Source organism: Megascapheus bottae, chromosome 12 (assembly GCF_031878675.1).
Source record: "Megascapheus bottae isolate mThoBot1 chromosome 12, mThoBot2.hap1, whole genome shotgun sequence".
NCBI classification, from domain to species: Eukaryota; Metazoa; Chordata; class Mammalia; order Rodentia; family Geomyidae; genus Megascapheus; species Megascapheus bottae.
This window is the reverse complement of record NC_143520.1, coordinates 21290423-21317186: the sequence shown is the minus strand read 5'-3', so window position 1 is coordinate 21317186 and position 26764 is coordinate 21290423. Positions and strand designations below refer to the sequence as shown.

Genomic DNA, 26764 nt, shown 5'->3' with positions numbered 1-26764 from the left:
TCCATACACAGTCACCCCAACTACTTAGGAAGTATAAACACAAGGATTGTGGTGTAGGAAGAAATTGAAACCCTCATCGCAAAAATAAACAGGGCACCCTTGGTTATCTCATACTGTTATTGTATTTTACCTTGTTATCTGATATATTGTATATATGCTCATTTGGCTATTTGAAATAACCAAATCCCCAAAGGGGGATGGGAAATGGGGACCAAGACATGAGAAAGGGTATCAATGTTGTGCCGGGGCCTACCGGCAGCAAATTGGGGTTCCTGAAATAGGGGGCAGGGACTGGAAAAAATAGAAGAGAGACAAACACATCGGGCCTGGGAGGTCTGCAGCCCAGGTAAAAACTGCCGCCTCGTTTATTGTCAACTCCAGGCTTATATCCCTTCTTGAAACCAGGGAACTTCCAGCTGTTACATTCATATGGTAAATCTCAGGTCATTTAAACAGAATAAGGCCATAAAACAATAAGACAATAAAGCCATTGTCTGATGCAAATCAAGGTACAATTTGATTCCACTCTGGCTCCCAACAATGTTGGTGAAGTAATGCACCTTCTATTAATTACAATAAAAATATATATAAAAAAAGAAAAAAAAAAAAGAACCTCTCTACAAAAAGTTCAGGATTTCAGCTAGGATGTAAAAAAAGCAACAGAGCCATTAGGTACAAATCTTATAAAGCAGTGATGATAAAGGAGCCTGAGACGTTTTTGTAGGAAGCAGGCTTCCTACTTTCCTGTGAACATCTGCTATGTTAGCTCTATGTTTATAAAATACATTACTTTCTCCAGCCTTTTGAATTTTAATATTGAAAATTTCAGAAAGTTTAGGCTCATTGGGCTCTTGGAAGCATCCTGGTTCCTGCCTGCTCTTGTTCTTATAAGCTTCCCACTTATGTGTTCCATTTGGGCAAATGAGCTTTTGTCAGGGATGTGAGAAGTCAACAGCTTTCTTTCCTGAACTTGAACCTTATTTCTGACTGGACACTAGTCAGAGTGATAGATGATCTACATTAAACATCGAGCTATTATATAAGGATGTTAAGGATATCTGGCCATAGTAATGTAAGTGAGAAGTTTTAAGAGGCTATCACAAAGTCAATCTGATGTTTATCTAACTTGTACCTGGGGTTGACCAAAAGGGGAAAACTCATTATCCTGAAACATAAAATCCATCAACATTTAAATGAATGAACTCTATAACTCAAAAATAAACATGTGGAGGATTCTGCTCTTTTATTAAACCAGGAAACAATGGATACTTACAAGAAAAAAGAATTACAACTTTAAAACCATAGTGAAATTTTATTTCTATATAGTTTTCATAGGTACAAAAAGGATGAAATTAGTGTAATTTACATTCTTTGAAACATGGACTGAATTACAATGTTCTTGTAACTAGCTTTTAATATGCTTACCTTGTTTTGATCGTAATAATCCATACTTTAGTGTTTACTTTGAGTGATTTAAAAGAAGATCACTTATTTTTTGGTTGTCGTTGCAGTATTGAGGTTTGAACTCAGAACCTCACACTGACTAGCAAGCTATTACCTGAGCCATGTCCTGGTCCTTTTGTAGTTTGTCTTTCACATATGTCTTGCAACAGTGTTCCTCAGGCGTGAGTAAGGCAATTGGGCCTTCCTGCCTCCCAAGAAACTGAGGTTACAAATAGGCACCACCACACCCAGGCCAATTTATTTCTGGTGTGTCTCTAGCCATCGGTTGATAGCCATTTTCAGAGTTCTGTTCGGTGTAAGTACCACTGAAGTAAGGACAAGATTTGTCATGGGACTTGTACGTTTCTTTTTGCTGATCCAGTTTTCTATTGCTTCTTTTTCATAGGAATAGCCATCTAAAAATAAAGCATAACACATTTGAGATATCGGAAAGGCAAGTTACTAAAATGAGTCTAAAAATTCTAACAAGGCCTCTACTGTGACTTAAGTGGCTAAATATCCCTGCCAAAACAGAAACCTTCCGTCACTACTCTTAGCACTAGGTTATGCTTTGTCAAATTTATGTGATCATTTGAATACTTTGTCTGAAAAAATTGTCAAAAATTGAGAGAGGCAAAAAAAGAGCTGGCAGAGTGGTAGTAAAGATGAATGTGCTCATAGATGAGGGAAAGATTCATAGGAATAACAGCAAAACTTCCTAGCATACTAAAGAGTCAGGGATGGGCCGGGAGTTTGGCCTAGTGGTTAAAGTGCTTGCCTAGCATGCATGAAGACCCGGGTTTGATTCCTCGGTACCACATACATAGAAAAGAGCCGGCAGTGGTGCTGAGGCTCAAGTGGTAGAGCTCTAGCCTTGAGAAAGTCCAAGGACAGTGCTCAGGCCCTGAGCTCAAGCCCAGGACTGGCAAAAAAGAAAAAAATAAAGAGTCAGGGAAATAGCTATGTATTTTACAACTAATCCATTAAGGACTTGACAATAGAGGTTGGTTAGGAGTCCTCCCCATGAGAAAAATAATCTTCTTTTACAACAGTAAAGACTGGAATTGGAGTCAGCTGTGGTGATGCACACTTGTAGTTCCAGAACTAGGGTAAGTTGAGTTCGAGGGAAAGGAGAGAACACAGAAGTAAATTTCTGCATTACTACTTTAATTTCTAGTAATAGCTTTTTCTTGGTCCAAAAGCTTGGTTCTCATAGTCTAATTTACAAAATAAAACAGTGCTGGAATCACTTAAGAGAATGGCTTTTAAGGGTCCTGTGGTTCTGACTGTCATAGATCATCTAATGAGAAGACTGTGGCTGCTGGGTTCCAGTAGCTCATGCTACTCAGGAGGCTAACATTTGAGGGTGGTCATTTAAATCCAGCCAGGGAAGAACGTGAGACTTTTCTCTCCAGTTAACCACCCAAAAGCTGCAAGTGGCTCAAGTGACAGAATGGCAAAAATTAAAAAGACTAATAATCCCAAGACTAATAATCCCAAATATTCATCAGGAGATGGAGAAACTGGAATTTTCAGCTGGTAACTTAAAATGATACACTGAAAAACGCTTTCTAAAGTTAAACACTCACTTACACAATCCACAGATTCCACTTAAATACTTCAAGAGAAAATAAAATGCACTCTGGCAAAATGCACTCTGGCATAATAACTACCAAGTGGAAAAGACCTACAAGCCCATTATTGGGTTAAAGTTTAATATATATTACAGCATATCTTATGCAATGGAGCACTACTCAGCAATTAAATTTCTGATATAAACCAACATGAAAGCAGAGGAAAATATAATCCATACCAAGAAAATGTAAAATTTTCTAAAAAGCATAATAACATCACAAAGTGGATATTCAGAAGCCTCTAAAAAACGAGAATCCTGACCATACGTAAGTTCTCTTCAGATTTACACTTGATAAACTGCTGTGTCTGATTAATGAGTTTATTTTCTCCTTTGCAACAAGAGTCCTGATACAGAAAATTTCATAGCCTGAAATAAAAATGGCTAAGTGATATTTATTGAGAGCTTACTACTTAAGTACTATTTTAAGTACCTAATTTACATCAAGTTATTTTTACAAGAATCCCATAAAGTACCATTTTGCATACAAGGAAACTGAGGCACAGAGGTTGTCTAGCCTCCACAAGTAATGAAACAAATTCAGGCAGTCTGGAACTTAAGTACATGTATTCTATTACAGCCTCCATAAGTATAAGATTAAAAGCTAACATGAACCAAATGTTTGTGGATAAGAAGTTACTGGAAGCCGGGCACAGTGGCTCGTGCCTGTAATCCTAACTCAGGAGGCTAAGATGTGAGGATCACAGTTTGAAGCAAGCTCAGGCCCTAATGTCCTTGAGACCTATCTCCAATTAATCACCAGAAAACCAGAAGTGGGGCTGTGACTCAAGGGATGAGACAGTATCCAGGCCCCAGAGTTCAAGTCCCATGACTGACAAAAACAAAACTGAATTTTACAATTAAACTTTTAATATACGTATAGTAAGTGAAACTTTCAAAGTTAATCCATTCATCTAAATTCCAAATGAGACCTTTGATATAGTGAGTTTTATAAAGGAAAACTATAAGAAATAAACTGCCTGCACTACTTATTCACCACATAGCATAACAAACTTGGTAATTATCACACATACCTGATGCAATAACAGGATCTTTCATAAGTTCTCTGGTTATTGGACATACAAATTCGTCAGGAATTCCAGAAGAAAGAGAATTCATCTTGGTCTTGAGCTCTTCAATTTTCCTCACCACTTTACTTCTCAGCCCTAGAGATTCTAAAAAGAAATGACTAATGAGAGCTGGAGAACTATCAATCTTAAGTCTTCAGCAAATAGTTCACTGTAACATATTGTTTACATCATGGGAAAGCCTAGGACAGCTTGGAACCATGATCCCCCTACCTTGGCCTCTTCAGTTGCTAACATTTTATTTGTGACTGGGTCTGACAAAATTTCTTTTAGTTCATTTACACAAGAAAAAATTCCTAAAGCAGTTTAAGTTTATGTCCTGAGTACAGTATATAACCAGCTCTACCTATTTTAAAAAATCATATCTAAAAATCATTTTTTCAAATGGTCATTCTTACTAAGGAAAGTATACTGTATTTTAAGTAGTTTCTAGAATAAACACATTTTGCACTTCAGTTAACACATGTCAACATCGATATACTATTTCTTGGGCTTTCTGATTATTGACAGCATACTGAGAACAGTTTCTGGCTTTTATATAGAAGGATACAAACTCTATACATAGCTGATGGAAATGTAAAATTGTCTTGGAAAATAGTCTGCAGATCTTCCAAATGTTAGGCAGACTGTAATTCCACTTCTAATTACATATGCAAGAGAAATGAAAATACATAGTCACACAAAAACCTGTACTTTTGTGTTCCAGTTCTGGGGCTTGAACTCAAGGCCAGCACTCAAGCTATATCTCTACTTGCAAATTCTTGTAGGCTAACTGGAGCTTTGTCTCAGATTGTCCACGCTACCTTCCACAGTTATGTTTAGCCTCCCACATGCACTCGGAAGAAAAAAAAAAACCCTTGTATGTTAATGTTCACAGCATCACCCATAATGGCCCAAAAAGTAGAGATAAATGTTCAAAAGTTGGTGAGTGGATAAATATACCACCATACAATAAAGTGAAGTTACTGGTAGCGTGTGATCATAGCTACTCAGTAGGCTAAAGACCAGTTAAAAGTCGGCCCAGGTAAGAACGTCCACAAGATGCTTATCTCCAATATACTACCAAAAAGCCAGAAACCAAGCTATGGCAAAAGTTGTAGTGCTCCCACTTTGAGCAGGATGAAGCTCAGAGACAGCACCCAGGCCCTGAGTCACCCAAAGCATTTTTTTTAAAAAAATGAAACATGTAATTTAGACCAAGTATGTTAGTAGCTACCAGAGCCTAGGGAGAGGAAAGAATGAGAACAGTGGAGTTCTCCAGGAGAATGAAAATACTATAAAATTTGATTGCTCATCTCTGTGAATATACTTAATATATACTAAAACAATATTAAAAATCAATGTCAAAATGACTTGGACACAAATGTAAGACCTAAATGAATGGAAAACACACACATATACAGAGAGAGACTTAAAGTGACAGTAACCTTCAAGTTCACCTACAAATTCCATACCATTCCAATCAAAGTCTGTTAGCTATATAGAGACTATATAGAAACTGACCAAGTAATCCTAAAATTCACGTAAAATCCAAGAACAGTCAAAACTTACTATAAAGCTACATCAATAGTGTGGTACCAGTACAATAGACATCAATCAACAAAACAATCAAAACACCAGAAATAAACCCTCATATGTGTGAATAAAAGATTTCTGCCAAAAGATGACAAAAAGAACAAAGCGGCCTTAGGAGGTGAATTTTGGAGAGTAATTAGGTCATGAGTAGACCTTTTGTGAATGGGATTAGTGCCCTCCTAAAATAGACCAGAGGATAAACCTGCTTCTCTTTAGGTAAAGACATTATTAAGAAGGCACCATCCACAAACTAGGAATAGATCCCTCAACTGGACACAAACTTTGCCATTTCTTTTATCTTTAACTTCCCAGCCTTCAAATGTGAGAAATTTGTTATAGTTACCTAAGTTCAGGTGATTTTTGTCATAGCATCCCAAATGGATTAAAACACTATAAAAACAAATACTAGGAAATGAAAACATTTGGGGGGCATGGTAAAAAGGGACACATGAACTGACAAAGAGTGAATAGCTGTCATTATATAGATTACATTATATAAAACTGAACTACATAACTTGATGGTAGTGAGGAATGGGTTAATTGGGGAGAATGATTGGAGGGGTGACACTGATTAATTTGACTCTGAATGGTAGGCCCTTTATACCATTACTTAATACAACTTTACAACCACTAAGATGGCTATGAATTTAAAAGCAAACAAATATTTGTGATATATTGCTGGAAAACTAGCCCTAGCAGTTCTTCCAAAGTTAAGTATAGTGTTACCACATGATTTACCAATTCTATTCCTAATTATATAACCAAGAAAACTGAATACAGTTGAAATACTGTTTGTAACTATGAAAACAGAATAATATTTGTTAAAATTGATTTGGAAGCTGGGGAAGGGAGAGTAAAAGGGAGATTGGTTGGAATATACTGTAAAAATGTAACAATAAAACCATCCCTTGATGTAAGGTAATTAAAGAATAGAGGGGTGGATATGACAAATGATATGGCCTCACTAAGAAATAGAAAAAATATGCATGTGTTGTTTTATTTCTTCATTATTCATTTCATATATATTCAAAGCTATACATCAAAATAATTATTGAACTCAGCCAAGCGCGGGGCCACATACCTATAATCCTAGCTACTCAGGAGGCTGAGATCTGAGGAACACAGTTCAAAAAGGCAGCTTGGACACTAAAGTCCCTGAGACTCTTATCTCCAATTAACCACTAGAAAATCAGAAGTGGTGCTGTGGCTCAAGGGGTGGAGCAGTAGCTTTGAGCTGAAGAGCTAAGAGACAACACCCAGGCCTAGAGTTCAGGACCCACAACTGATAAAGATCGTAATAATTGAACTAGAATTCAAAAGGAAACTACAAGTGAAACTAAACCAATCTCAGAGTAAATTACTAAGTATTATTTAAGATTTCACTAATCTTGAGCCGGGAGTTTGGCCTAGTGGTAGAGTGCTTGCCTAGCATGCACGAAGACCCGGGTTCAACTCCTCGGTACCACATACATAGAAAAAAGCTGGAAGTGGTGCTGAGGCTCAAGTGATAGAGCTCTAGCCCTGAGAAAGTCCAAGGACAAGGCCCTGAGCTCAAACCCAGGACTGGCAAAAAAAAAAAAAAAAGATTTCACTAATCTTACCAATTTTCAAATCATCAGCCAGACTTTCTTTTGTAAGATTCAGCAGTTCTTTTCCATCGATGTTATTCATCTTGAAAGTACCAACAAGGTCTTGTAAACCTTGTGCACAAAGCCACATTGAGACATCTTCTTCTGACCAATATTCAGTAAACTGCTTCTGCTGATCTTCTGTGTTCCTTGCTTTTAAACCACATATACACACAAGTAAAGTACTTCTTTTATAAACATTCCCACTCGAAATTACAAAGTAAATGAATTTCTTTAAATGTGTTTTACTATGTAAATTTCCTTTAAATACTGTTTAACATTAATACTGTATTACATACATATAGTTTTAGAACAACTATATCTTTTTAACTATACAAACTTTTTATTTTTATGGAGCGAGAGAAGGAACCCAACTATAATTCCTATTCTGTCCTCGGGGTACATTTATCTAAAACAGTGTGTGATATACATGTACATGCACTCAATATTCATCAGCATTTGAATGTAGGTCAACCGCTTCAACACTTGCTTTTTCAAAATTACTTTTAAATTACACTAAATTGGATGCATACCCTGTTGAAAAAAGCAACATGAAAATCAAAACATTTGCTAAATTTCAGACTCAGGGAATAAATCAGTGGTAGAATGTTTTCCTACAGGGACTACACCATAGACTTAATTTCCTAAATTGAGCGGGGTAGGGATGGGGGGCAAAAGAGAGGGAGAAGAAAAAGGTGGGGAATAGGGGAAAGGTTAGGGTTAGTTGGGTAGGGGAGAGATTAAACTTTTGATTGGTGTGTGGGAATAACCTGAATTAAAGAAAATCCTTACTAACCTTGGGAAATTGTTTCCATGTCAAACTGCCAAATATTCACTGTCTTGTCCATTGAGCCAGTAGCAAGTAAAAGTGTACTGGGTGCAAAAGCACAAGTTGTGACATACCTAGTTAACAAAAATAACTGTTTACATATCTGCTGGCTAATTTTTTAATTAATTATACTAATACAAAGTAAGGTTAAGTTCAGACCTGGTGTGCTGAGTCAATGTGTGAAGTACATTCTGAGTATTCTGGGGGGGGAAAAAAAAGCTTTATATTCACTAAGGCATCAGAAAAGCTGCTGATATTCTTTTACCATCCACAGTTTATATGCTATATGTATTCTTATATTAATCACTAATGTAAGAGTTTGCTCAATGAATAACAGAAAATGACAGTAGTATTATCAAAATCTTATGTCACTTTCTCAATCATCAGTTTTAGTACTGCAAACACTTGGCTCTTACTGATATGAGCTTACTAATAATAACCCAAAAGTCTACTACATGAAAGAATTTGTATTTGCTAAGGTCTTGACTTTACATATTGTAGGATCAGAGAACAGAAATATAATCACTTACATTTTGAGTACACTAAGTAGCCAGCGAGCTTATAGATGTATTTCACTGGACATGCACATGTTTACAGATAAAAACAATGTGCAACTTTTTGTGAATGTAAAAATCTCATATATTTTGATGAGAAATATTAAGGACCTACTTCATCTTGCTTAAGAGGTGGGTTCCATTTCCTACCAAAACTTTCACAGAGTTAACTTGTGTGTTACACTTTACGTGTAACCTACCACAGTTGATGATTTTTGTCTCCACTGCTTTGCTGCCATAGGTGCTCAAATTCAATTATAAGGCTCCATCCAGCACTGACTTTTCTCCTTAAGAATATTTTCACCAACTCTGTCTATAAAAATTCATTTTTTCATGTCCACAATAATTTTTCTTGTTCTAAATTCCAAATCTATTCTAGACTCTAAGTAGAGCTGTTTCAAAAATAAGCTCCAAAATTACTGGAGAAGTAATTCTTTGCTGTTATGAAACTTGGTATAAAGGTTTAAGAACTGATTAAGGATATTTTTTAAATATTACTGCTCTTTAACTCTATCTGGAAAAATAGAGTTAAAATCTGTCCATCTTTAGTGCTTAGTAAAATAATTAAGAATCTATCCCACAACCAATCTCTTACTTGTACAGTTTATCATTTGTGAGAATGAATATATTATATTCTTGGGCATACTAGACGGAAAATGCTTTTTTAAAAAATCATACTTAACAATGCAGTTTAGTTATTACTAAACAATTTAAATAGCTTACACACACAAGATGTTTAAATACTTACAGTGTCATATATTATTACAGACTTATCCACTGATCTTTAAAAGAAAAACATGGGTTAAAAGTTATTTTAAAAACAAAATGTATTTATGTAATCAGTGTTCCCAAATAGTTTTAGATTAAAAAACTGAAACAGTAACATATGAGCATTTAGAATGGTGTCTTTTTGAGTTCATATACATTGCAAATATAAAATTTACCAGAAAATAGATATTATGAAAACAACAGCATATGCTTTGTAAACACAGATATAACTAGATCAAGTATCTGTTCCATACCGTTAGAAACTCAAAGGGAAAAATAATTACATGAAAAAACTAATACTGCTACTCAATTGTCTCAGAAAGCACGGTTCTTGGGCCGGGAGTTTGACCTAGTGGTACAGTGCTTGCCTAGCATGCATAAAGACCTGGGTTCAATTCCTCTGTACCACATAGAAAAGCTGGAAGTGGTGCTGTGGCTCAAGGGGTACAGCACTAGCCTTGAGGAAAGCCCAAAAACAGTGTTCAGGCCCTGAATTCAGTCCCCAGGACCTGAATTCAGTCCCCAGGATTGGTCAAAAAAAGAGGAAGAAAGCACTGTTCTTTATGTTTTTTTATTTTTTTGGTTTTTGCCAGTCCTGGGCTTGAACTCAGGACCTGAGCACTGTCCTTGGGCTTTTTCCTCAAGGCTAGGGCCTTGCCACTTGAGCCACAGCACTACTTCCAGCTTTTCTATGTATGTGGTACTAAGGAATTGAACCTGAGCCTTGGTGCATTCCAGGTAAGCACTCTACCTAGGTAAGCACTCTACCACTAGGCCAAACTCCCGGCCAGCACTGTTCTTTACTGTTGATCAGTACACATGTTTTGATTGTGACCTTTTTGGGAACATTGTTCTAAACTCGATGTTGACTATTTTACTGGAATTACTGGAAAATACAGAATTATAAAAAGTATACAATTCAAAGCAAAAAAAGAAAAAATAATCATTTTAATCATTTCTAGGACATACCCCTTGGAAGGACAGTTTATGCCACTATAACAAACATGTCATAAAACAGCTCAGCAAGACCAGTGTTAATGGTCCCTGCTTAACAAAACCGGAACTTATTATTAAATGGTAGTTGATTACAGTCTAATCACCAGAATCACACAATTAAAAGTTTTAATTCCCTGTTCAGAGCCAGGTACTACTGGTTCATGCCTATAGTCCTAGCTACTTAGAAGACTAGATCTGAAAATGGTGGTCCAAAACCAGCCCATGCAGGAAAGTCCATGAGACTCTTACATCCAATTAAGTAGCAAAAAGCCAGAAATAGAGCTGTGGTTCAAGTAGCAGAACAAACCTTGAGCAAAAACTCTAAGGTCCAGAACCTAGACCCTGTATTCAAGTCTCAGTATCAGCACATATCAGCATGTACGCGCAGGTGCATACACACACAGGCACGCACACACGCACGCACACACACACACACAAATTTTTTATTCTGTATTGTACCCAGTGTCTCCAAGGTTTATAAAATGGGGATTTCAAAATCTTTATCATAAAATAGGAATTATGCTTGGAAAATTCAAAAACAAGATAAAATTCATGCCTACAGTCCCAGTTACTTAAGGAGTCAGACAGATCAGGACTGAAGGCTGGCCCAGGCAAAGTGATTCTATCTCAAAAACCAAACCTATCATAGTTGTGCCTACCTATCGTCTTAGCCACTCAGAGGGCTACACAAAACTGTTTGGGCAACAGTACAAGCCACTATCCAAAAACAAGCTAAAATAAAAAGGAATGAAGGCAAATTACAGTGCTGGAAAAAAGCAAACAAAAATGTTACCAACCAACATTATAAGTATGTATATGAGAATAGACAGATACTCAATTTTAAATTTCTCTAGATGGGTTTTTATTTCTGAACTAGTTAAAAATTCTAGGGGAAATTCCATTACTCTTGTGCATCTGTTAAAAACAAACAAAAAACAGGTGTTCAGCTACAGCAGCATGGTTGCAAATCCAAGAGTACCTCAAACATTACTTTTAAAGGTATCATGAAGACAAACAGGTAAACCAGCCAACACTCTCTTTATGCCTGGGGATTCTAAAGAAAAAAAAAAAAGTCAAAATTTCTTTTGATGATAAAAGCCCAGGCACATGAAATTTACATAGAAAATACTCTTTCTAAATGGTGGGATATAATTAAGAATACAATCCTTATTGGTGTCAAAAACCAAAAAGAAACTAAAAGGAAATTCCTCCTCTGAGACTACCACAAGATGTAATTAAAATTACCTTTACCCAGCTATTTGAGAGAGAGGGAAAAATCAGGAAACTCACAGACTGAGGACAACCCAGGCACAAAAGTTATCAAGACTCCTTCTCAACAAAAAAGCTGGGTGCAGTAGCACACACCTGTCATCCCAGGTACATAAAAGGTATACGTAGAAGGTTCAAATCTAGACTAGTCCAGGTTTAAAAAAGAAGAAAAAAAGAGTAGCCCCTACCTGAAAATTAACTAAAGTAAACAGTCTTGAGGCCATGGTTCAAATGATCAAGTGCCCTAAATTCTAGTACAACGCACATACACACACACCAAACCAAACAACCCAGTTAAGAACTGCTTGAAACATCACTTATGAAGAAGGATCATCATTGTTATCTTAAGTTCTCTACTGGGAGAACAGAAACTGTTAGTACTACTGGACAATACTAAGAGAAAGAAGATCAAGTTTTGGGAAACATGATCTTATGCCTTCTGCTAGTCACGACTAAGTAAGAGATGGTTGTTCATAAAACCACTTTGAGGGCCAGGAGTATGGCCCAGTGGTAGAATGTTTGCCTAGCTTGCATGAAGCCCTGTTTATCAATTCCTTGGTATCACATACACAGAAAAAAGTGAGTGTGGCGCTGTGGCTCAAGTGGTACAGCACTAGCCTTGAAGTAGCAAAAGTGTCCAAGGAAAGTACCCAGGCCCTGAGTTCAAGCCCCAGGACTGGCAAAAAAAAAAAAATAGCAAAACAAAAGAAAACTACTTCTGATGCATAACAAAATAACTCTATCATCTACTTAAAACATAATGTTTAGAATACAGGAGACAATGCCTGCCTGATCTCAGGGCCTGGACACTGTCCTTGGACACTTTTTTACTCAAGGCTAGTACTCTGACATTTGAATACTCCACTTCCAGATTTTCCTATGTATGTGGTGGCAGGGAATCAAACTCAGGGCTTCATGCTAGATAAAAAAAATATCTAACAAAATGAACAAAATATGAATTACAGTGAAAGGAATAATTAAAATGAAATTAACTTCTCTACTGCAGTACACCAAAATGGTATGTCCTTACCAAGTCCATTTGTCCAACAAAGCTGACATTTACAGAAGATTATGACCTTAGAATGTTAACTATAAAATGATGAAATTTTTTCTGTGTGTACTAGTACTGGGGTTTGAATTCAGTACCTCACACTGTCTCTTGACATTTTTTGTCCTCAAGGTGGGCACTATGTCACTTAAGTCATGACTTCAGTTATGGCTTTTTGCTGGATACATGAAGGTTAAGAGTCTGTCCAGGTTAACTCTGAACTGCAATCCTCAGATCTCGGCCTCCTAAATAGCTAAGATTACAGGTGTGAACCACTGGCACCCAGCCCAATTAGGAAAATTTAGAGGATGAAATTTAGAGGGTTATTTATGACACAAATAACCAATAAATGGTTCATTCATATGGAGAATATATTAACACACATTAACAAATCAATAAGATGACAATCTAGAAGGAAATTGTAAAGAGCCAGGGACAAATACATCATAAGAGAAAATATACATAAATAACAGACAAATTTCAAAGGAAGTCTCAACCTTATTGTTTTGGGGAAATATGAACTAAAAATACTAATAACATCCACTGGAATTGCTAAAATTTGAAGGACTACTCCAAGTACAGGTTAGAATATAAAACAATACTGGGTTGTTTTTTCTGTTCAATCCACTTTAAACAGTTTGGTGTTATCTACCAAGGTTGAAAATGCAAATTCCTACCTAAGCAATCCTATACCTATGAAATGCATGAGCATATGCATGAGGAAATACAATGCACTCACAGAGTTATAATGATGCTTCCAAACTAGAGATAATCCATCCACATGGCTATAATTATATATGCAATGATGTATCCATGCAATGGAATATTACACAGCAATAAAAACACAGTTTAATACAGTGATATGGATGAATAATTTTAAGTGAAAAAGGTCAAACCCAAAATAACCCACATTGTGTAACTGGTTTTAAAACAGTTTAAAAGAGCTGTGTGCCGTCACTAGAAAGGGACACTAGAAGAAAAAGGGGTTCTGGTATAAAATCCATAATATTCTATTTCCTGAAATGGGGCTACACAGGTTTGCATCATAGTAATTCATTATCTATTCTTTGAGTTTCTCTACTTTTCTATTTATTCTATTCCACATTCAAATTGTTTAAGAAAACTAAAGAAAATGCTTACCCTGAAACTAGCATCTGCCCATCATGGGAAAAGGCACAAGCCAGAACAGGGGCACAGTGCCCACTCAATGTGCTTTTATATTTCAGTTTTAAACCTGCAATTAACAAAGTGAAAAATACTATTAAGCTGACTATGCTCTGAGTTTAAGGCAACACTTCTACTTAAATATTTGATAATCTATGAGCATCTGAAATACACAAAATTTGAAAATTCTCATGCATCTCTGGTATCAATTTATAAAGAAATACTTGGATATAGTGCTAGTGTTAAGTTTTAAAAATTCAACAACAGATTAAAATAATGTGCACAGCAAAGGCTGTATGAGGCAATCTTATAAATACCAAATTATTAAACAGTACTACAAATTAAACAGTACTTCAAATCATTTCAGTACCTGATAAAAAGAAAGCAGGCAAATTGCTTCAAAGATTAAAAGATTAAGAGCTTATATTTTGTAAAATCTGAATTGAGCAACACATCTTCAAGTTCAGTAAATAAAAACAAGCATTTTATATGACAATATTGAAAAAGGTAGTAAAACTGACATACTTTTTTTTTTTACTAGAGTTACTGAAAAATCCTACAATTCTTTTTAAGGTAAACTAAAGATAATTCAGTATATTTTAGTGACAATCATTAAAAGCAATTAAGAACTTACCTGAGGGCAAGAAAATAAATGAACTCTATAAATCAGATTCAATAAAACATTTTTTGAAGTGTTAATGGTTTCTGAAGAGGACAACGAACATTAAGCTAAATAAAAATGTTATGAGAGCTAGTGATGTTCCAAGCTTGAAACAAGAATTTATTTTTTTAAACCTGGGAGAACAAGATATGGGAATTAAAGGCACAGGGCTAATCCCAGCTACCAAGAGGTATAAATAAAGGGAAATGTAGTTTGAAGCTATTTGGGCAAAAAGTTCACAACGTACATCTATACCAACAGCTGGATCCAGAAGCATGCATATGACATTCTAGCTACTGGGGGAAAAAAAAGGAAAAGAAAAAGAAGGAAAAAAGCATATGAGATCCTACATCACCAGACAGAATCTTGGTGTAGTAGTACATAAACATCATCCCAGTCACAACAGGAAATACAAATAAGAAAATCACGTCCAGGTGGCTTGCACAGAAATAAGAACTTATCTCAAAAGTAAATACAGCAAATACATAAGACTAGAGGTATGACTCAAGCAATAAAGTATCTACCTATTGAGCATGAAGCCTTGAGCTCAAACCCCAATACAAAAAGAAAAAAAAGGCAATCTCATAGTCAATAATTTTCACCAAAAACTGTATTTCCTAATAGGCTTTTCTCTGTATAAAAGCATAATCATGAATGGCTTATCAGGTAAGACTAAAATAATAATTTGAGGCAACTGACCACAAAATTTCAAGACACTATTAAAATAAGGAACCGATGTTCAAATATGTACTTGACTGAAGAGTTTTGAAAGGAAGCAGCAACAAATGAAAACCTGAAACCAATTTCTAAGAAGTCAGAAAGGAGATTAACTGAGCTAAGGCAGTGGCCCCAGCAGAGGTGGAGATTTAGAAGACTGTGGTTCAAACCAGCTCAAGCAAGAAATTCTCAAGACAGACCCTATCCCAAATAATAGAAAGCTATACGCAGTGGAACACACCTATCCAAGCTCTGCCATTCGGGAAACGTTAATTTGAGGCTCAGGGGAAAGGCAGGCTTGGACAAAAAGTAAGAGCCTATCTCAAAACAGCCAAAAAGGGTTAGGGACATGGCTCAAGTGGTAAAGCACTTGCCTAGCAAGGACAAGAACATAAGGTTCTGAGCTCAAATCGCAGTACTACCAACAATTAAACAAACAAAACAGATAAACTAAAGGGAGTACACAGAAATATCAGCCCAGAATACAGAGAGAGGCAGCAATAGCAAAACTTATTCTATCTTAATGTTATTACTTTTCTCTTTTTTTCCCCTATGGTTATTCTCATGTGGTTACTGTATCTAACTTTGTTACTAGTATATTGTATATATGTTTGTTTATTTGAAATAGGGAAGGGAAGGTGCGGGGAGCTGAGTAACGCCATGTCTAACTTTGAGCTATATCATCGGTAATGTGAATAACTTTCTGCTGAGAGGCAAGGCAACACGCAAGAGGCAAGGGGCAGGAGACAAGGCAAGGCGCAAGAGGCAGGGCGCGAGACTTGATTGTCATTGGTTACAAATGTGTTCTTACTTTATCACTCTCTGCTGAGACCCGTAGTGAGGGTGTATTAGCTGGAGGGACTTCCTGAATAGGGGAATCTGGGGGGTTAGAGTTTCTGCCTTAACGGGTCTCCCTGATGCGTCTGATTGTCCTCAGGAGAAGGGGGGCTGGGTGCAGGCAGGCAGTGGGCCCTCTCCTCTCTTGGCTCATCCTGGTCGGGGTGTGTTCTCCCTATCCCTCCTGCTGATCGAGAGGGACCAGGATGAAAGACCCCAACAGGAAGGGGAGGAAACATGATGATTTGTTGAGGGGGAAGGAAAGAGGAAGGGGAACAAAAACATGAGAAGGGGTATCAATGTTCAAGGAGTAGTGCACCCACTACCTGATGAATATAACTAACTCCTCTATACATTACCTCAACAGAAAAAAAAAAATTCCTCAAGACTAAGGACCATCAACAGACTCCGCACAACAGACATATAGACATAGAACTGGGAAATAGAAAAACTGAAAATATGAAGATAGAATATTTAATATCCATCTCTCCTTGATCCTACCCCATTTACAATTTTTTTAAGAAAAATAGAAACTGGGGCCAGGAGTTTGGCCTAGTGGTAGAGTGCTCACCTAGCATGCATGAAGCCCTCGGTTTGATTCCTTGGTATGACATACACAGAAAAAGCTGGAAGTGGTGCTGTGGCTTAAGTCGCAGAACTCTAGACTTGAGCAAATAGTGTCCAAGGAAAGTGCCCAGGCCTTGAGTTCAAGCCCCAGGACTGGAAAAAAAAAAAGAAAGAAAGAAAAATACAAACTGTACAAGAAACTCTGGGGCTGAAGAAGTTACATCATCTATTCTCTCAACCCTTTTCTCAAAAGAGCCAATTCTTTCTCTCTTCATTTTAAAAGCCCAGCTTCTAACATCTCATTGTCCAATTCTTAAAATATAAATAGAAAGCCTGGTTCACAACTATAATCCTAGCTACTCAGGAGGCTGAGATCTAAGGCTCTCTCTTGAAACCAGCTCAGGCAGATCAATTTGGGATTATGTCCAATTAACTATTAAAAAGCTGGAAATGGAGGCATGGCTCAAGTAGTAGAGTATTAGCCAGGAACATAAAAACTGAGCAACAGTGAGAGGATCCAACTTCATGTACTAGCACACAAAACTGAGTACTAAGGATCAACAGACATTTGAAGAGGGTAACAATATGAATGAGAAGGAAAAGAAAAACAAGAGTCCAATATAAACAGAAAAGATAGAGATACACAAGGGAACTTTAAACAAAGATCTCCTAATTGGTATCCTGAGAGTTTTGAGAGCATCTCACATTCATAAAAGGACATTATAAAATGGAACAAAGATGATGATATTTTAGAAATTGAATATATGATTGATAAGACAAAATATTCAAGAAAGTTTAAAGAAAATGCTGAGAATTTTTTTCAAAAAGTAAAAATACATAGAGAAAGATAAACGTAAGAAAAAAGACAGAAATTCATAGAAAACTCACAGAAATCAAGGTTCAATATTCAACTGGAGTTACAAGAAAGAGGAGGGAGAAAAGGAATCACCAGAGAAATAACAATAAAGTGTTATATTCCAAAATGAAACAACATAAGCTTCTTGATTTAAAGGGAACTGGGTAACCCATGTAGAAAAGACTCACCATCACACAGAATCGTAACTGTAATGAATCAGAGACATGGTGGCTAAGGATGTTTACAGAAAGTGAAAACTATCAAGATCTAAAAACACATCAGTGGCAAGTCATTACTTTGCCGAGTAGTAATGTGCATGTTATAGGAAGGGTGAGGTGAAGTATCAGTTAATTTAAATATGTATAGGTATTAATTTGAATAAAAGAGATTTTTTCAATCTCTTTCAAACATCCAGAGTACCTTAAGTAATAAAGATTAAATCGCATTTTTCCAGGATCACAAATAATACAGAATACTAGTTTGAACATACCTAAGATATGGGTAAAAGAAACAACCCAAATTTTGACTTGGCAATCCTGACCACATGATGCCAATCGAAAGCACTGAAAGTCTTGGTCTCCATCTAAAAGAGCAAACTTGTTTTTAGAAAAAATTAGGAGTACATGACAAAATACTTTAAAATCAGTTTATCACACTAAGATCTCATTATTCATATAAACCACATTAACAACATGTATTAACTTATAAGGTCTTATTCATTTAAAACATAGTAACAAACATTGTTAACATACATTATCTAACAAAACATGGATTAAAGCTTTTCACTTAAACTTGGGGTTACAGCAATAGTCCTGAAATTGCTATAGTAAAAGCCTTTAAGGCTATGACTGAGACTGCAACAGCCAACACTGAGCCAGTATCATAGGGCATATTTGGGGTTCTGAAGTTTATGCTAAAATTTAGAAGTCAGTTATGATAAGAATGTTATGTAGTTAATTATTTCCAACTAAGTTATTTTCTAATATATCAAATTCTCTTTAAAAGTCTGCTACATTGTTCATTCACTCAGAGTAACATTGGAGATTTGTTTTCCATTGGACTTATTTAAGGGAAAAGCTAGTAGTGTAAATCTAAAATAACATCAGTTCAGCTTGTTTGATGGAAAATATTACGCAATTTAGGCACAGTAATTAAACTTGGCAAATCAAAAAGTCACTAATTAATGCTTAAGAGAAGTTCAGTATGTCATTATGTATCGACCAGATTAAGTCCCAAAATATTTGTAAGACATCAACTCAATCTTACACAAGTTCTACCTAACACCACAGATGCATTTAATCAAAGACAGTTCTGGCATGTAGAAAGTAAAGCAGAATTAAACTAACATCCATTTTAAGACTGCATTGTGGTTTATAAATATTCAGACGAGTATGTAAGGTACATTTTTCCTACAGTCTGATTTATTGAAAGCATATACGCTCTCTTAAATGAACTTCCATTTTACTTAAGTCTTCCCTAACTTCATGAAACATGTATATTTTAACACTACTTTGGGAGTGTGTGTGTGTGTGTGTGTTTCAGTTGTGGAGGTTGAACTCAGGGCCTGGGTACTGTCTCTGAGCTTTTTTGTGCTCAAGACTAGAGATCTATCACTTGAACCACAACTCTACTTTTGGCTTTTTGGGGGCAGTTAACTAGAGATAAAAGTTTCATAGCCTTTCCTGCCTCAGCTGGCTTTAAACATTTTAGTTTTACCATATAGTTTCTGACAAAAAATGTAAATTTTCTCAGGGATCTTAGTGAATATGACCAATTTTTCTATTAGCCACATCTTTTTGGAATAAAATGTTAATAAATGACTTGATACTAACAATCGCAGTATATCCAGGTGTCAGTAGCTCATGCCTGCATGACTAAGATGTCAGGAGCATAGTTTGAAGTCAGTCCAGGCAGGAAAATCTGTGAGACTTTAATCTCCAATAAACCACCACAAAGGGGAAATGAAGCTGTGGCTCAAGTAGTAGAATGCTAGACTTGAACAAAAAGTTCAGGGACCCTGACCCTGAGTTCAAGACTGTGGAAGGAAAAGTTACAATATAAGCAATAGGGCCAATTGTATCAAGTTGAATTATTCCTTACAAATACTAGAAAAGGTGTTTTTTTTTCATATTTTTAATGATTTCATTTTGATCTAAAAAGATGAGAAGTTTCCTTAGAAGCCATAAAGAGCCTGTCACAATACCAATGTGACAAAAAGTCACATAGTGACTACTAATATCTAGTCCTTAAAAGAAAATAACTTACCAGAAATTGGCTGTGAAGAAAAATCGCAGCAGGTAATCCCAAGATCATGAGCTTTTTCACTATGCAGGCACCTCATTTTATCATCCCACACTGTTACATCTCCACAGGAAGAGCCAGTGACAAGGAGCTTTCCATTAGGAGAAAAGGCACAGGCTGCCAAGGAGCCATCCTTCACATTACCACATCTGAAAAGGGGAAAGAGAAGAGAGGTCCATTTCATGGAATCTTTACAAGTTCAAAAAAAATGGAGGGGGAGGGGATAAATGGCTGTCACATAACTAGAATGGGCAACTGATAGCTATAAAAATAAATTATTAGATGTTATCAATGGAGACATACCTTCTAAAATGAAAGGATTTAATAACTGTATCCCAATACATTCAAGTCTAAATTATGACATGAACCAAAGTCCACTTGTTCACATTTTTCCACATAGCATGTTACTATGAACACATTAAAGTATAAGAAAAAAAAAACAAAAAAGTTATGACAAGCAACAATAACAAGTATAGTCATATTTTGAAAAACGTTACTGTGGTCAAAGCCCTTTCTACTTTTGTATTAAAATCACTACTTTAATGTAATAGTAAGGACTTTCATCTTTTTTTTTTTTGGAGCTTTTAAAAATGTTTTTATTTTTATTTGATTCCATATTTCAGCTATGAGAAATAATACACAGTTGTGCTGGTGGTGTTAGTGTGGGCTGGTTTGTGGTCATTTGTGTACATGTGCTGGAGTGGCATTTCTGGGTTCCAGGATTGCTCTATGTTTATGGACTTTCATCTTCAAGTGAAACTTAAAGAAGGCATTCTGATTATTTGACCAGGAAAAAAAAAAACCAATGTGTGAAAACCTATAACGTTGCCTCACTGACTCATACCCGTGATCCTAGTTACTCAGAAGGCTTAGATTTGAGGATCAAAGTTCAAAGCCAGCTGTAGCAAACTCTATCTCCAGAATCAGTTAACAAAAAAAGCTGGGCTGGAGGTGCCATGCCAAGTGGTAGAGCATCAGCCAAGCAAGACAAGTATGAGGCCCTAGTTTAAACCGCAATGCCAACCAAATTTTAAAAAAGGAAAATCTCTTAGTCACTGCAGCATTAATTATAAATACCAGCAGAAGTTATGTTAGAGATAAGAATCATCACTGGATAAGTGAAAGCAGTGATTCCTTACCTGATAGATTCCATTTATGTAAAATGATATTTTATTCTTCCTATCCTTTTTATTCTTCATTAAGCTGTTCATTAAATTTTTATGTATATTTTACCACAATAAACACAAAAGAAATAAAGGGTTGTAAGTTTGTTGACTAAGTTGCAATATTACCAGTGTAAATTAACTAATTTAAAATTTTCAAACATTTTTCAGGTGCATATTTTTTCCGGAAATAATAACCCAATTATTAATTCATCCGTCTTTCAGTTCTTTTGTCTGATCTTAGTTGTTCCCAGGAAGGAAAATAAGGACTGTATCTCTTCAGTAAGACTTAGCAACTATTATTTTACTACTAAGAATACTGAAGCCACAAGTCACAAAAATAAATCTAGAATTTACTGATCCTTATTCAAAAGACTGTTTTCCTTGCCTGTAAGAGCTTAACAAGATTAAACCATTGGTGTGTTTCTGTATTTGTGTATGTGTGCACAAAAACAAATGCTAGCCCTGGGTTTGAACTCTGAGCCTGGATATGCCCCTGAACTTATTTGTTCAAAGCTAGCACTCTACTATTAGAGCCACAGCTCCACATCCAGCTTTTTGGTGGTCAACTGGAGATAAGAGCCTCACACTTTCTTGCCCAGCCTTTTTTCAAGGTCACCAAAATAATTTCCTTTTTGCTTTCTTTTCGTTACACCTTGTTTACAAGATTTAAAACATAAATGACTTAAATAATCATACCTATACACCTTGTAAGACTGTGCATTCCACAAAACAACAGTTCCATCAGCTGCTCCTGATGCCAAACAACTGGAGTCTGGGGAGAAGCGGCAAACCCTCACGGGGCTACCACCTGGCTGTTCTAAGATGGCCAAAGTCTGTCCATTTTGAGTATTCCACAGGACAGTTGTTCCATCTGTTGAACAGGATGCCAAAACATGTCCTGAAGGGGAGAAACAGCAGCAGTGGACCGCATAGGTGTGAAACTTCAATGGAGAATATGGCAATTCAGTAAAGTCACTTAAGGAATACAGGCGAATAGTTTTGTCCAAGGAGCAAGTAGCCAAGAGGGAGAAGGAGAAGGCACAGCAGTTGACATCATCACCATGATCAGCTAATGTATGAACCAGTTTCACCATGTTCTTTATTTAAAGTAAAATAGCCTGCAAGTTTAAAACAGGTGGAAGTCATTTTATCCCAGGAACTGGTTAAAACAACTAAAACTCACATAAAAGAGCCAAAATCAATCTATGAATTTGTTCATGAAAGATCCTACGTTAATATTTTTAAAGGGCAATCTATTATTTGGGAAGATGAAAAGCATAAGAATTTAACCTCTATGTCTACAGCCAGTACTACTTTACCAGTAAAATTTCACAATTTCTGACAAAGAACCTAGAGAAGTTAACTTAAAACTAATAGACATTTAACTTTCAAAACCTCCGATATTTATTTGATCTTTTTTTTGTAACTATGTAGTACTGTCTCATATGTCTTTCAGATCTGCTAATCTCAAAAGGTCTTCTGTTGTTGCTTTCTTTTATTTTTGTTTCAGTTGTAGGGCTTGAATTCAGGCCCTTGGTTCTGTGCCTGCCCTCTATAAGGCTAGCATTCCACCACATACAGACACAGTGTCACTTCTGGTGTTCAGGTGGTTAATTGGAAATAAAGTCTCAGATTTCCTGCCCAGGCTGGCTTTGAACCATGATCCTCAGATTCTTGAGTAGCTAGAACTACAGGCATCAGCTCCTGACTAAGGTTTTCTATTTTAACACATGGTCTTAGCTATTCTTTCCACAGGGGAGAGCCAAGCTAGAGCTCTGCTTTTAAGACACAAGTGTATAATTTGCTAATCAAAAACTAACAAGAGTCTCATTCAAAATATAAGAGGCAGTATAGAACTATTACCTTGTCATGATTTGCTATTTTGTCTGATGAAGGAATACATTGATACAAAAGATATGAGGTGAAGAACCCACTCTGAGTAAGTCCAAGAGTGGCCAAATAAATAATGGACCTACTCAGATTGTATTAGAAAAAAAAAACAGGTTCACAAATTCAAAATAAATCTAAATTCCTCTCTATGATCTAATTCTTTCCTGCCTGCTCCTCAGACATCAACTTCTCTTCTCTATGCTTTTCTAACCTCCCCAGTTGAATTTATTCTGGTTTTTATTCTTCATAAAGCAGTTTTCTTGAAATGCTTTCTCCTCTCTACTCTTGTAATCCTGTTACTCATTTAAATCTCAATTTCAATCCTCAAACTGCCTCCCTAAAAATGGCTAACGTGCATCTATTAAACAAGATCTAAGTACTCTGAGGTTGGCGTGGCTGGCCTTGAACCTGTTTTCTCCCAAACTCTGGAATTACTGATACAAACTGAAAGTAGTCACTCTCTTGCCAAGTGTACTACCCCATTTCATTCTCATGTAAGTGATTCCACTATTATCAGGCTTCCAGCTTCTCTCCCTCAACCCACACACATTAAAAGTACTTTATCTACCTTACTACTTTCTAATCTAATGTTCTAAAATCCATTTATTCTTTGTTAAAAGGTCCAAAACTAACTGTAATGTGCTCAAGTAGATATCTCTTGAGTATTTATTCATATGCCTCTGAGTTCTAGCCTTTCAATATTCTATAGCTAGCTGAATGTGAAATGTTAGAAAGTAAGCTAAGAGGAAGTGAAGTAGATCAGTGGTATGCAAACATGGAAATATCAAAAACATGTGTTCAAGTAACATATGCAAATAAAAATTAAAAAGCTAAGAAGACAGTAACACTAACAAAACCTATTCAGTGAACATAGTGAAAAAGGAACAAGAACTTGTTGAAACAGATGGGAAAGAACCATGGAAGATGTGACATTGATCAAAACACGTTTTATGAGCCGGTGGCTCACACCTGTAATCCCAGCTACTCAAGAGGCTGATCTGAGGAGTGTAGTTCAGAGCTAGCCCAGGCAGGAAACTCCATGAGGCTTACCTCCAGTTAAGCACCTCCAAACGGGAAGTGAGGCTGTGTCTCAAAGTGACAGAATGCTACCTAACAACAGTGCCCAGTCCCTAGTTCCAAGCCCCATGACCAATAACAAAAAAGGGACACAATCCGTGCCAGGGCAAACAAGAGGCTGAGATCTGAGAAACTCCCTTCTAAGCCAGAGGGGGCAGGAAAGTCCATGAAACTTCTATCTCTAACCACCAGAAAGCCAGAAGTGGAGCCGGGGCACAAGTGGTGGAGCATCACCACAAACACATATACACCGCGTCACAAACCGACATGCTGCACTGAAACTCCTTTGTAAAACGACTTAGAGATAACAACAACAACAACAGCAAATGCTAGACGTTCTACCAACCAAAAGTTAAAATGAAAACCTGGCGGCAGTTAGACTGCACAGCTTCCACTTTGTCCTCTACCTGCGGAATCTGTACCACTAGCACAAGCACATCCCAGCTTTCCTGCGTCCCTGAACGTGGGCCTCAGACCGAGCACGAACGTCGGCCGGTTCTCACCCGTAGCCGGCTGTGACAGCCCCGCGGCTCAGCGGGTGCTTCCGGAGCACTGTCACTCGGTCGCGCGGGTCACCCAGGTGGTCTTCCAAGCTAACTCCGGCTCCCTCCCGAGCCCCGCGCCCAGGCCTCGGGCCACTTGCGCGGCGGCGCCCGGCGCGGGGTCCGCTCCCGCGCCTCCGTCACGCCCCGTCGACACCCGACGCGGGCAGCGTCCGCCCTGCTCCCCTACAAGAAGCCGCGACGTGACGTCCCCGGCGCGGAAGAACCCGAGTCCGCCCAGCGGCTCCGGGAGGAGCGCGGCCCGCCCACGCTCACCGCCGTCCGGACCCAGAACCGGCTTCCGGGACCGGAAGGCTCGGGTGCCACCAAGGGGCCAGGAGGAGCCGCGGCGTGCCGTCCGCAAGGTGCTAGTGACAGGCAGTCCTCGCTCTCCGCGCCCACGGGCGCCCTCAGGTAGCCCACCGACAGCGCGGTCACGTCAGCGGCAGGTGCGGCCTGAGCAGCCGCCGCACGCAGAAACCCCGCCCTCAAGGCCAGGCCCCGCCCCAGGCGGCGGGCCATGACGCATGCGCACTCGTCCTCTGGGCGGTGCTAGGTTCACACAGCCAGGTGCTGGTGGTTCATGCCTGTTATCCTGACTATTCGAGAGGCTGATCTCTGAGGACCGTGGTTCAAAGTCAACCCAGGCAGGAACATCTATGAGCTCTTACCTCTAATAAACTACCCAGAAAAAGCGGGAAGTGGAGCTGTGATTCAAGTGGTAAGAGTGCTATCTTTAGCAAAAGCAGCTCAGGAATAGCGCCCTGAGTTCAAGTCCCAGGACTGACAAAAAAAATAATAATAATAATTCATACTAGGAAAAGACCTTTCAGTGCAGCTGAGGTCCCAAAGTGTAGTGAATATTTGAAACGTGTTTATAAAAGGGGAATTACATCAATACTCACCGTGGCTTACAATTTTAATTCTTTCTCCTCTGCATTTCTGTGTTCCTCCAGCTGCACTGTCTTGGTTCCCCTGAGACAATCTAAGTGAGCCCTGAGGGACACCACATCCCTGGGATCCCAGGTGTTCCAGGCCAGGATGCTGGTCCTCCAGTCCCAAACTTGCGACCTCCCTGCCAACTACACAGATGTAGGTGGGTGGTAGCCCCTAAACCGCAGGGGCATCTCTTCAGAGTCTGGCTCACATGCACACTGTGCTTCCTGGCCGAAGGGACTAGCATTTGCCTTGCTTGAGATAAAATTTATCCCGAAAGAAGTGCCTACGCATGCTACCAACTTAATTAAAACCCATGACTATGTACAGATGCAAAAATGAATGAAAAGAGAGCTTTTACTTTTAATGCTCTTATTTCATTTCTTTATGCCAGTCCTGGGGCTTGAAATCAGGGCAGGCACTTACCCTAAGCTTCTTCACTTAAAGTTAGCTATCCCTTGAGTCATAGCTTCATTTCGAGCTTTCCCCCCACCCCCCCCCCCACAGATTGAAGATGAGAATCTCACAGACTTTCCTGCCATTTGCAGATCTCAGCATCATAATAAGTAGCTAGGATGATGGGTGTGGGCCACCAGCACCTGGCTCTAGTTCTCCTTTTTAAAACGTTACCTTAGCGTTTCATTTAAAGGAAAACTAACTTTTCAATTAAAAGGTAAGCAATACATGCTTTCAAAATACAATTGCAATAGGAAGAAAACAGGTGTGAAGCAATTAGTGTGCCTTTGGGGAAAGTGATCCACAGTGAACAAGAGCTCAGCAGAGCAGGAGAAAGGTTAGGCTCTGGGGAAACTGGAAAAGGTGGTGTGGTAAAAGGTTCTAAATAAGCCAACAGCCTGGGACAGCTGCGAAGTAACTATTTCACGGTAAACAATGAAGGGTGTATTGAAGTTGTTTTCCTTAACAGGTAAACCTATTATCTGAGTTTCCAGACCAATTGGACAAAGTAGAGTTCAATATATAAAAACTCCCTTGAAAGATGTAGTTTTAGAAGAAAGCATTAAGCCTCACACATATAATATGTGCACCTGTGATTACATGTGTATTTTAGGTTTTCAAGGTCTTTGTGCAGCCATTTAATTTCCACACTTGGTGTCATGGACACATCCCCCAGCACAGAACCTGAGGATCCAGGATGTATTAACTGGGGATGTCTTCTGTTATCTTCTACATCATGGATGTTCTTTCAACTCCCCTATCT

At 37.9% G+C, this 26764-nt stretch overlaps 2 protein-coding genes across 3 annotated transcripts; one reads left to right on the top strand and one right to left on the bottom strand.

The window, feature by feature from the left end:
- Positions 1-1292: 1292 nt before the first annotated feature.
- On the bottom strand, positions 1293-24738 carry Wdsub1 (WD repeat, sterile alpha motif and U-box domain containing 1). Of its 2 annotated transcripts, none has more exons than XM_090342780.1 (11): positions 24475-24738; positions 21797-22218; positions 19899-20083; positions 18124-18216; positions 13972-14065; positions 9499-9532; positions 8356-8396; positions 8164-8270; positions 7341-7520; positions 4111-4251; positions 1293-1859 (listed from the first exon to the last, which is right to left on the bottom strand). In XM_090342780.1, exons 2-11 carry the CDS (start codon positions 22192-22194, stop codon positions 1702-1704), a joined length of 1431 nt encoding a protein of 476 aa, XP_090198906.1. In that variant the 5' UTR covers positions 22195-22218; positions 24475-24738; the 3' UTR covers positions 1293-1701. The 2 variants fall into 2 exon arrangements, with proteins under 2 accessions (XP_090198906.1, XP_090198907.1); XM_090342781.1 differs by lacking the exon at positions 24475-24738 and adding an exon at positions 24041-24265.
- On the top strand, positions 23908-26764 carry LOC150056316 (uncharacterized). Its single transcript, XM_090342485.1, has 3 exons — positions 23908-23961; positions 24447-25023; positions 26615-26764. Exons 1-3 carry the CDS (start codon positions 23908-23910, stop codon positions 26641-26643), a joined length of 660 nt encoding a protein of 219 aa, XP_090198611.1. The 3' UTR covers positions 26644-26764.

Excerpts from the sequence above, each read along its gene's own strand:
- LOC150056316 (XM_090342485.1), top strand. The coding sequence starts at position 23,908 with ATGGAAGATGTGACATTGATCAAAACACGTTTTATGAGCCGGTGGCTC. Across the intron at positions 23,962-24,446 it reads TGAGCCGGTGGCTCACACCT|ACTGCACAGCTTCCACTTTG; the intron begins GTAATCCCAGCT and ends GGCGGCAGTTAG. Across the intron at positions 25,024-26,614 it reads GCGCCCACGGGCGCCCTCAG|GTTTTCAAGGTCTTTGTGCA; the intron begins GTAGCCCACCGA and ends TGTGTATTTTAG.
- Wdsub1 (XM_090342780.1), bottom strand. The coding sequence starts at position 22,194 with ATGGTGAAACTGGTTCATACATTAGCTGATCATGGTGATGATGTCAAC. Across the intron at positions 20,084-21,796 it reads CAGTCTTACAAGGTGTATAG|ATGTGGTAATGTGAAGGATG; the intron begins GTATGATTATTT and ends TCCCCTTTTCAG. Across the intron at positions 18,217-19,898 it reads TTCTTCACAGCCAATTTCTG|ATGGAGACCAAGACTTTCAG; the intron begins GTAAGTTATTTT and ends TTGCTCTTTTAG.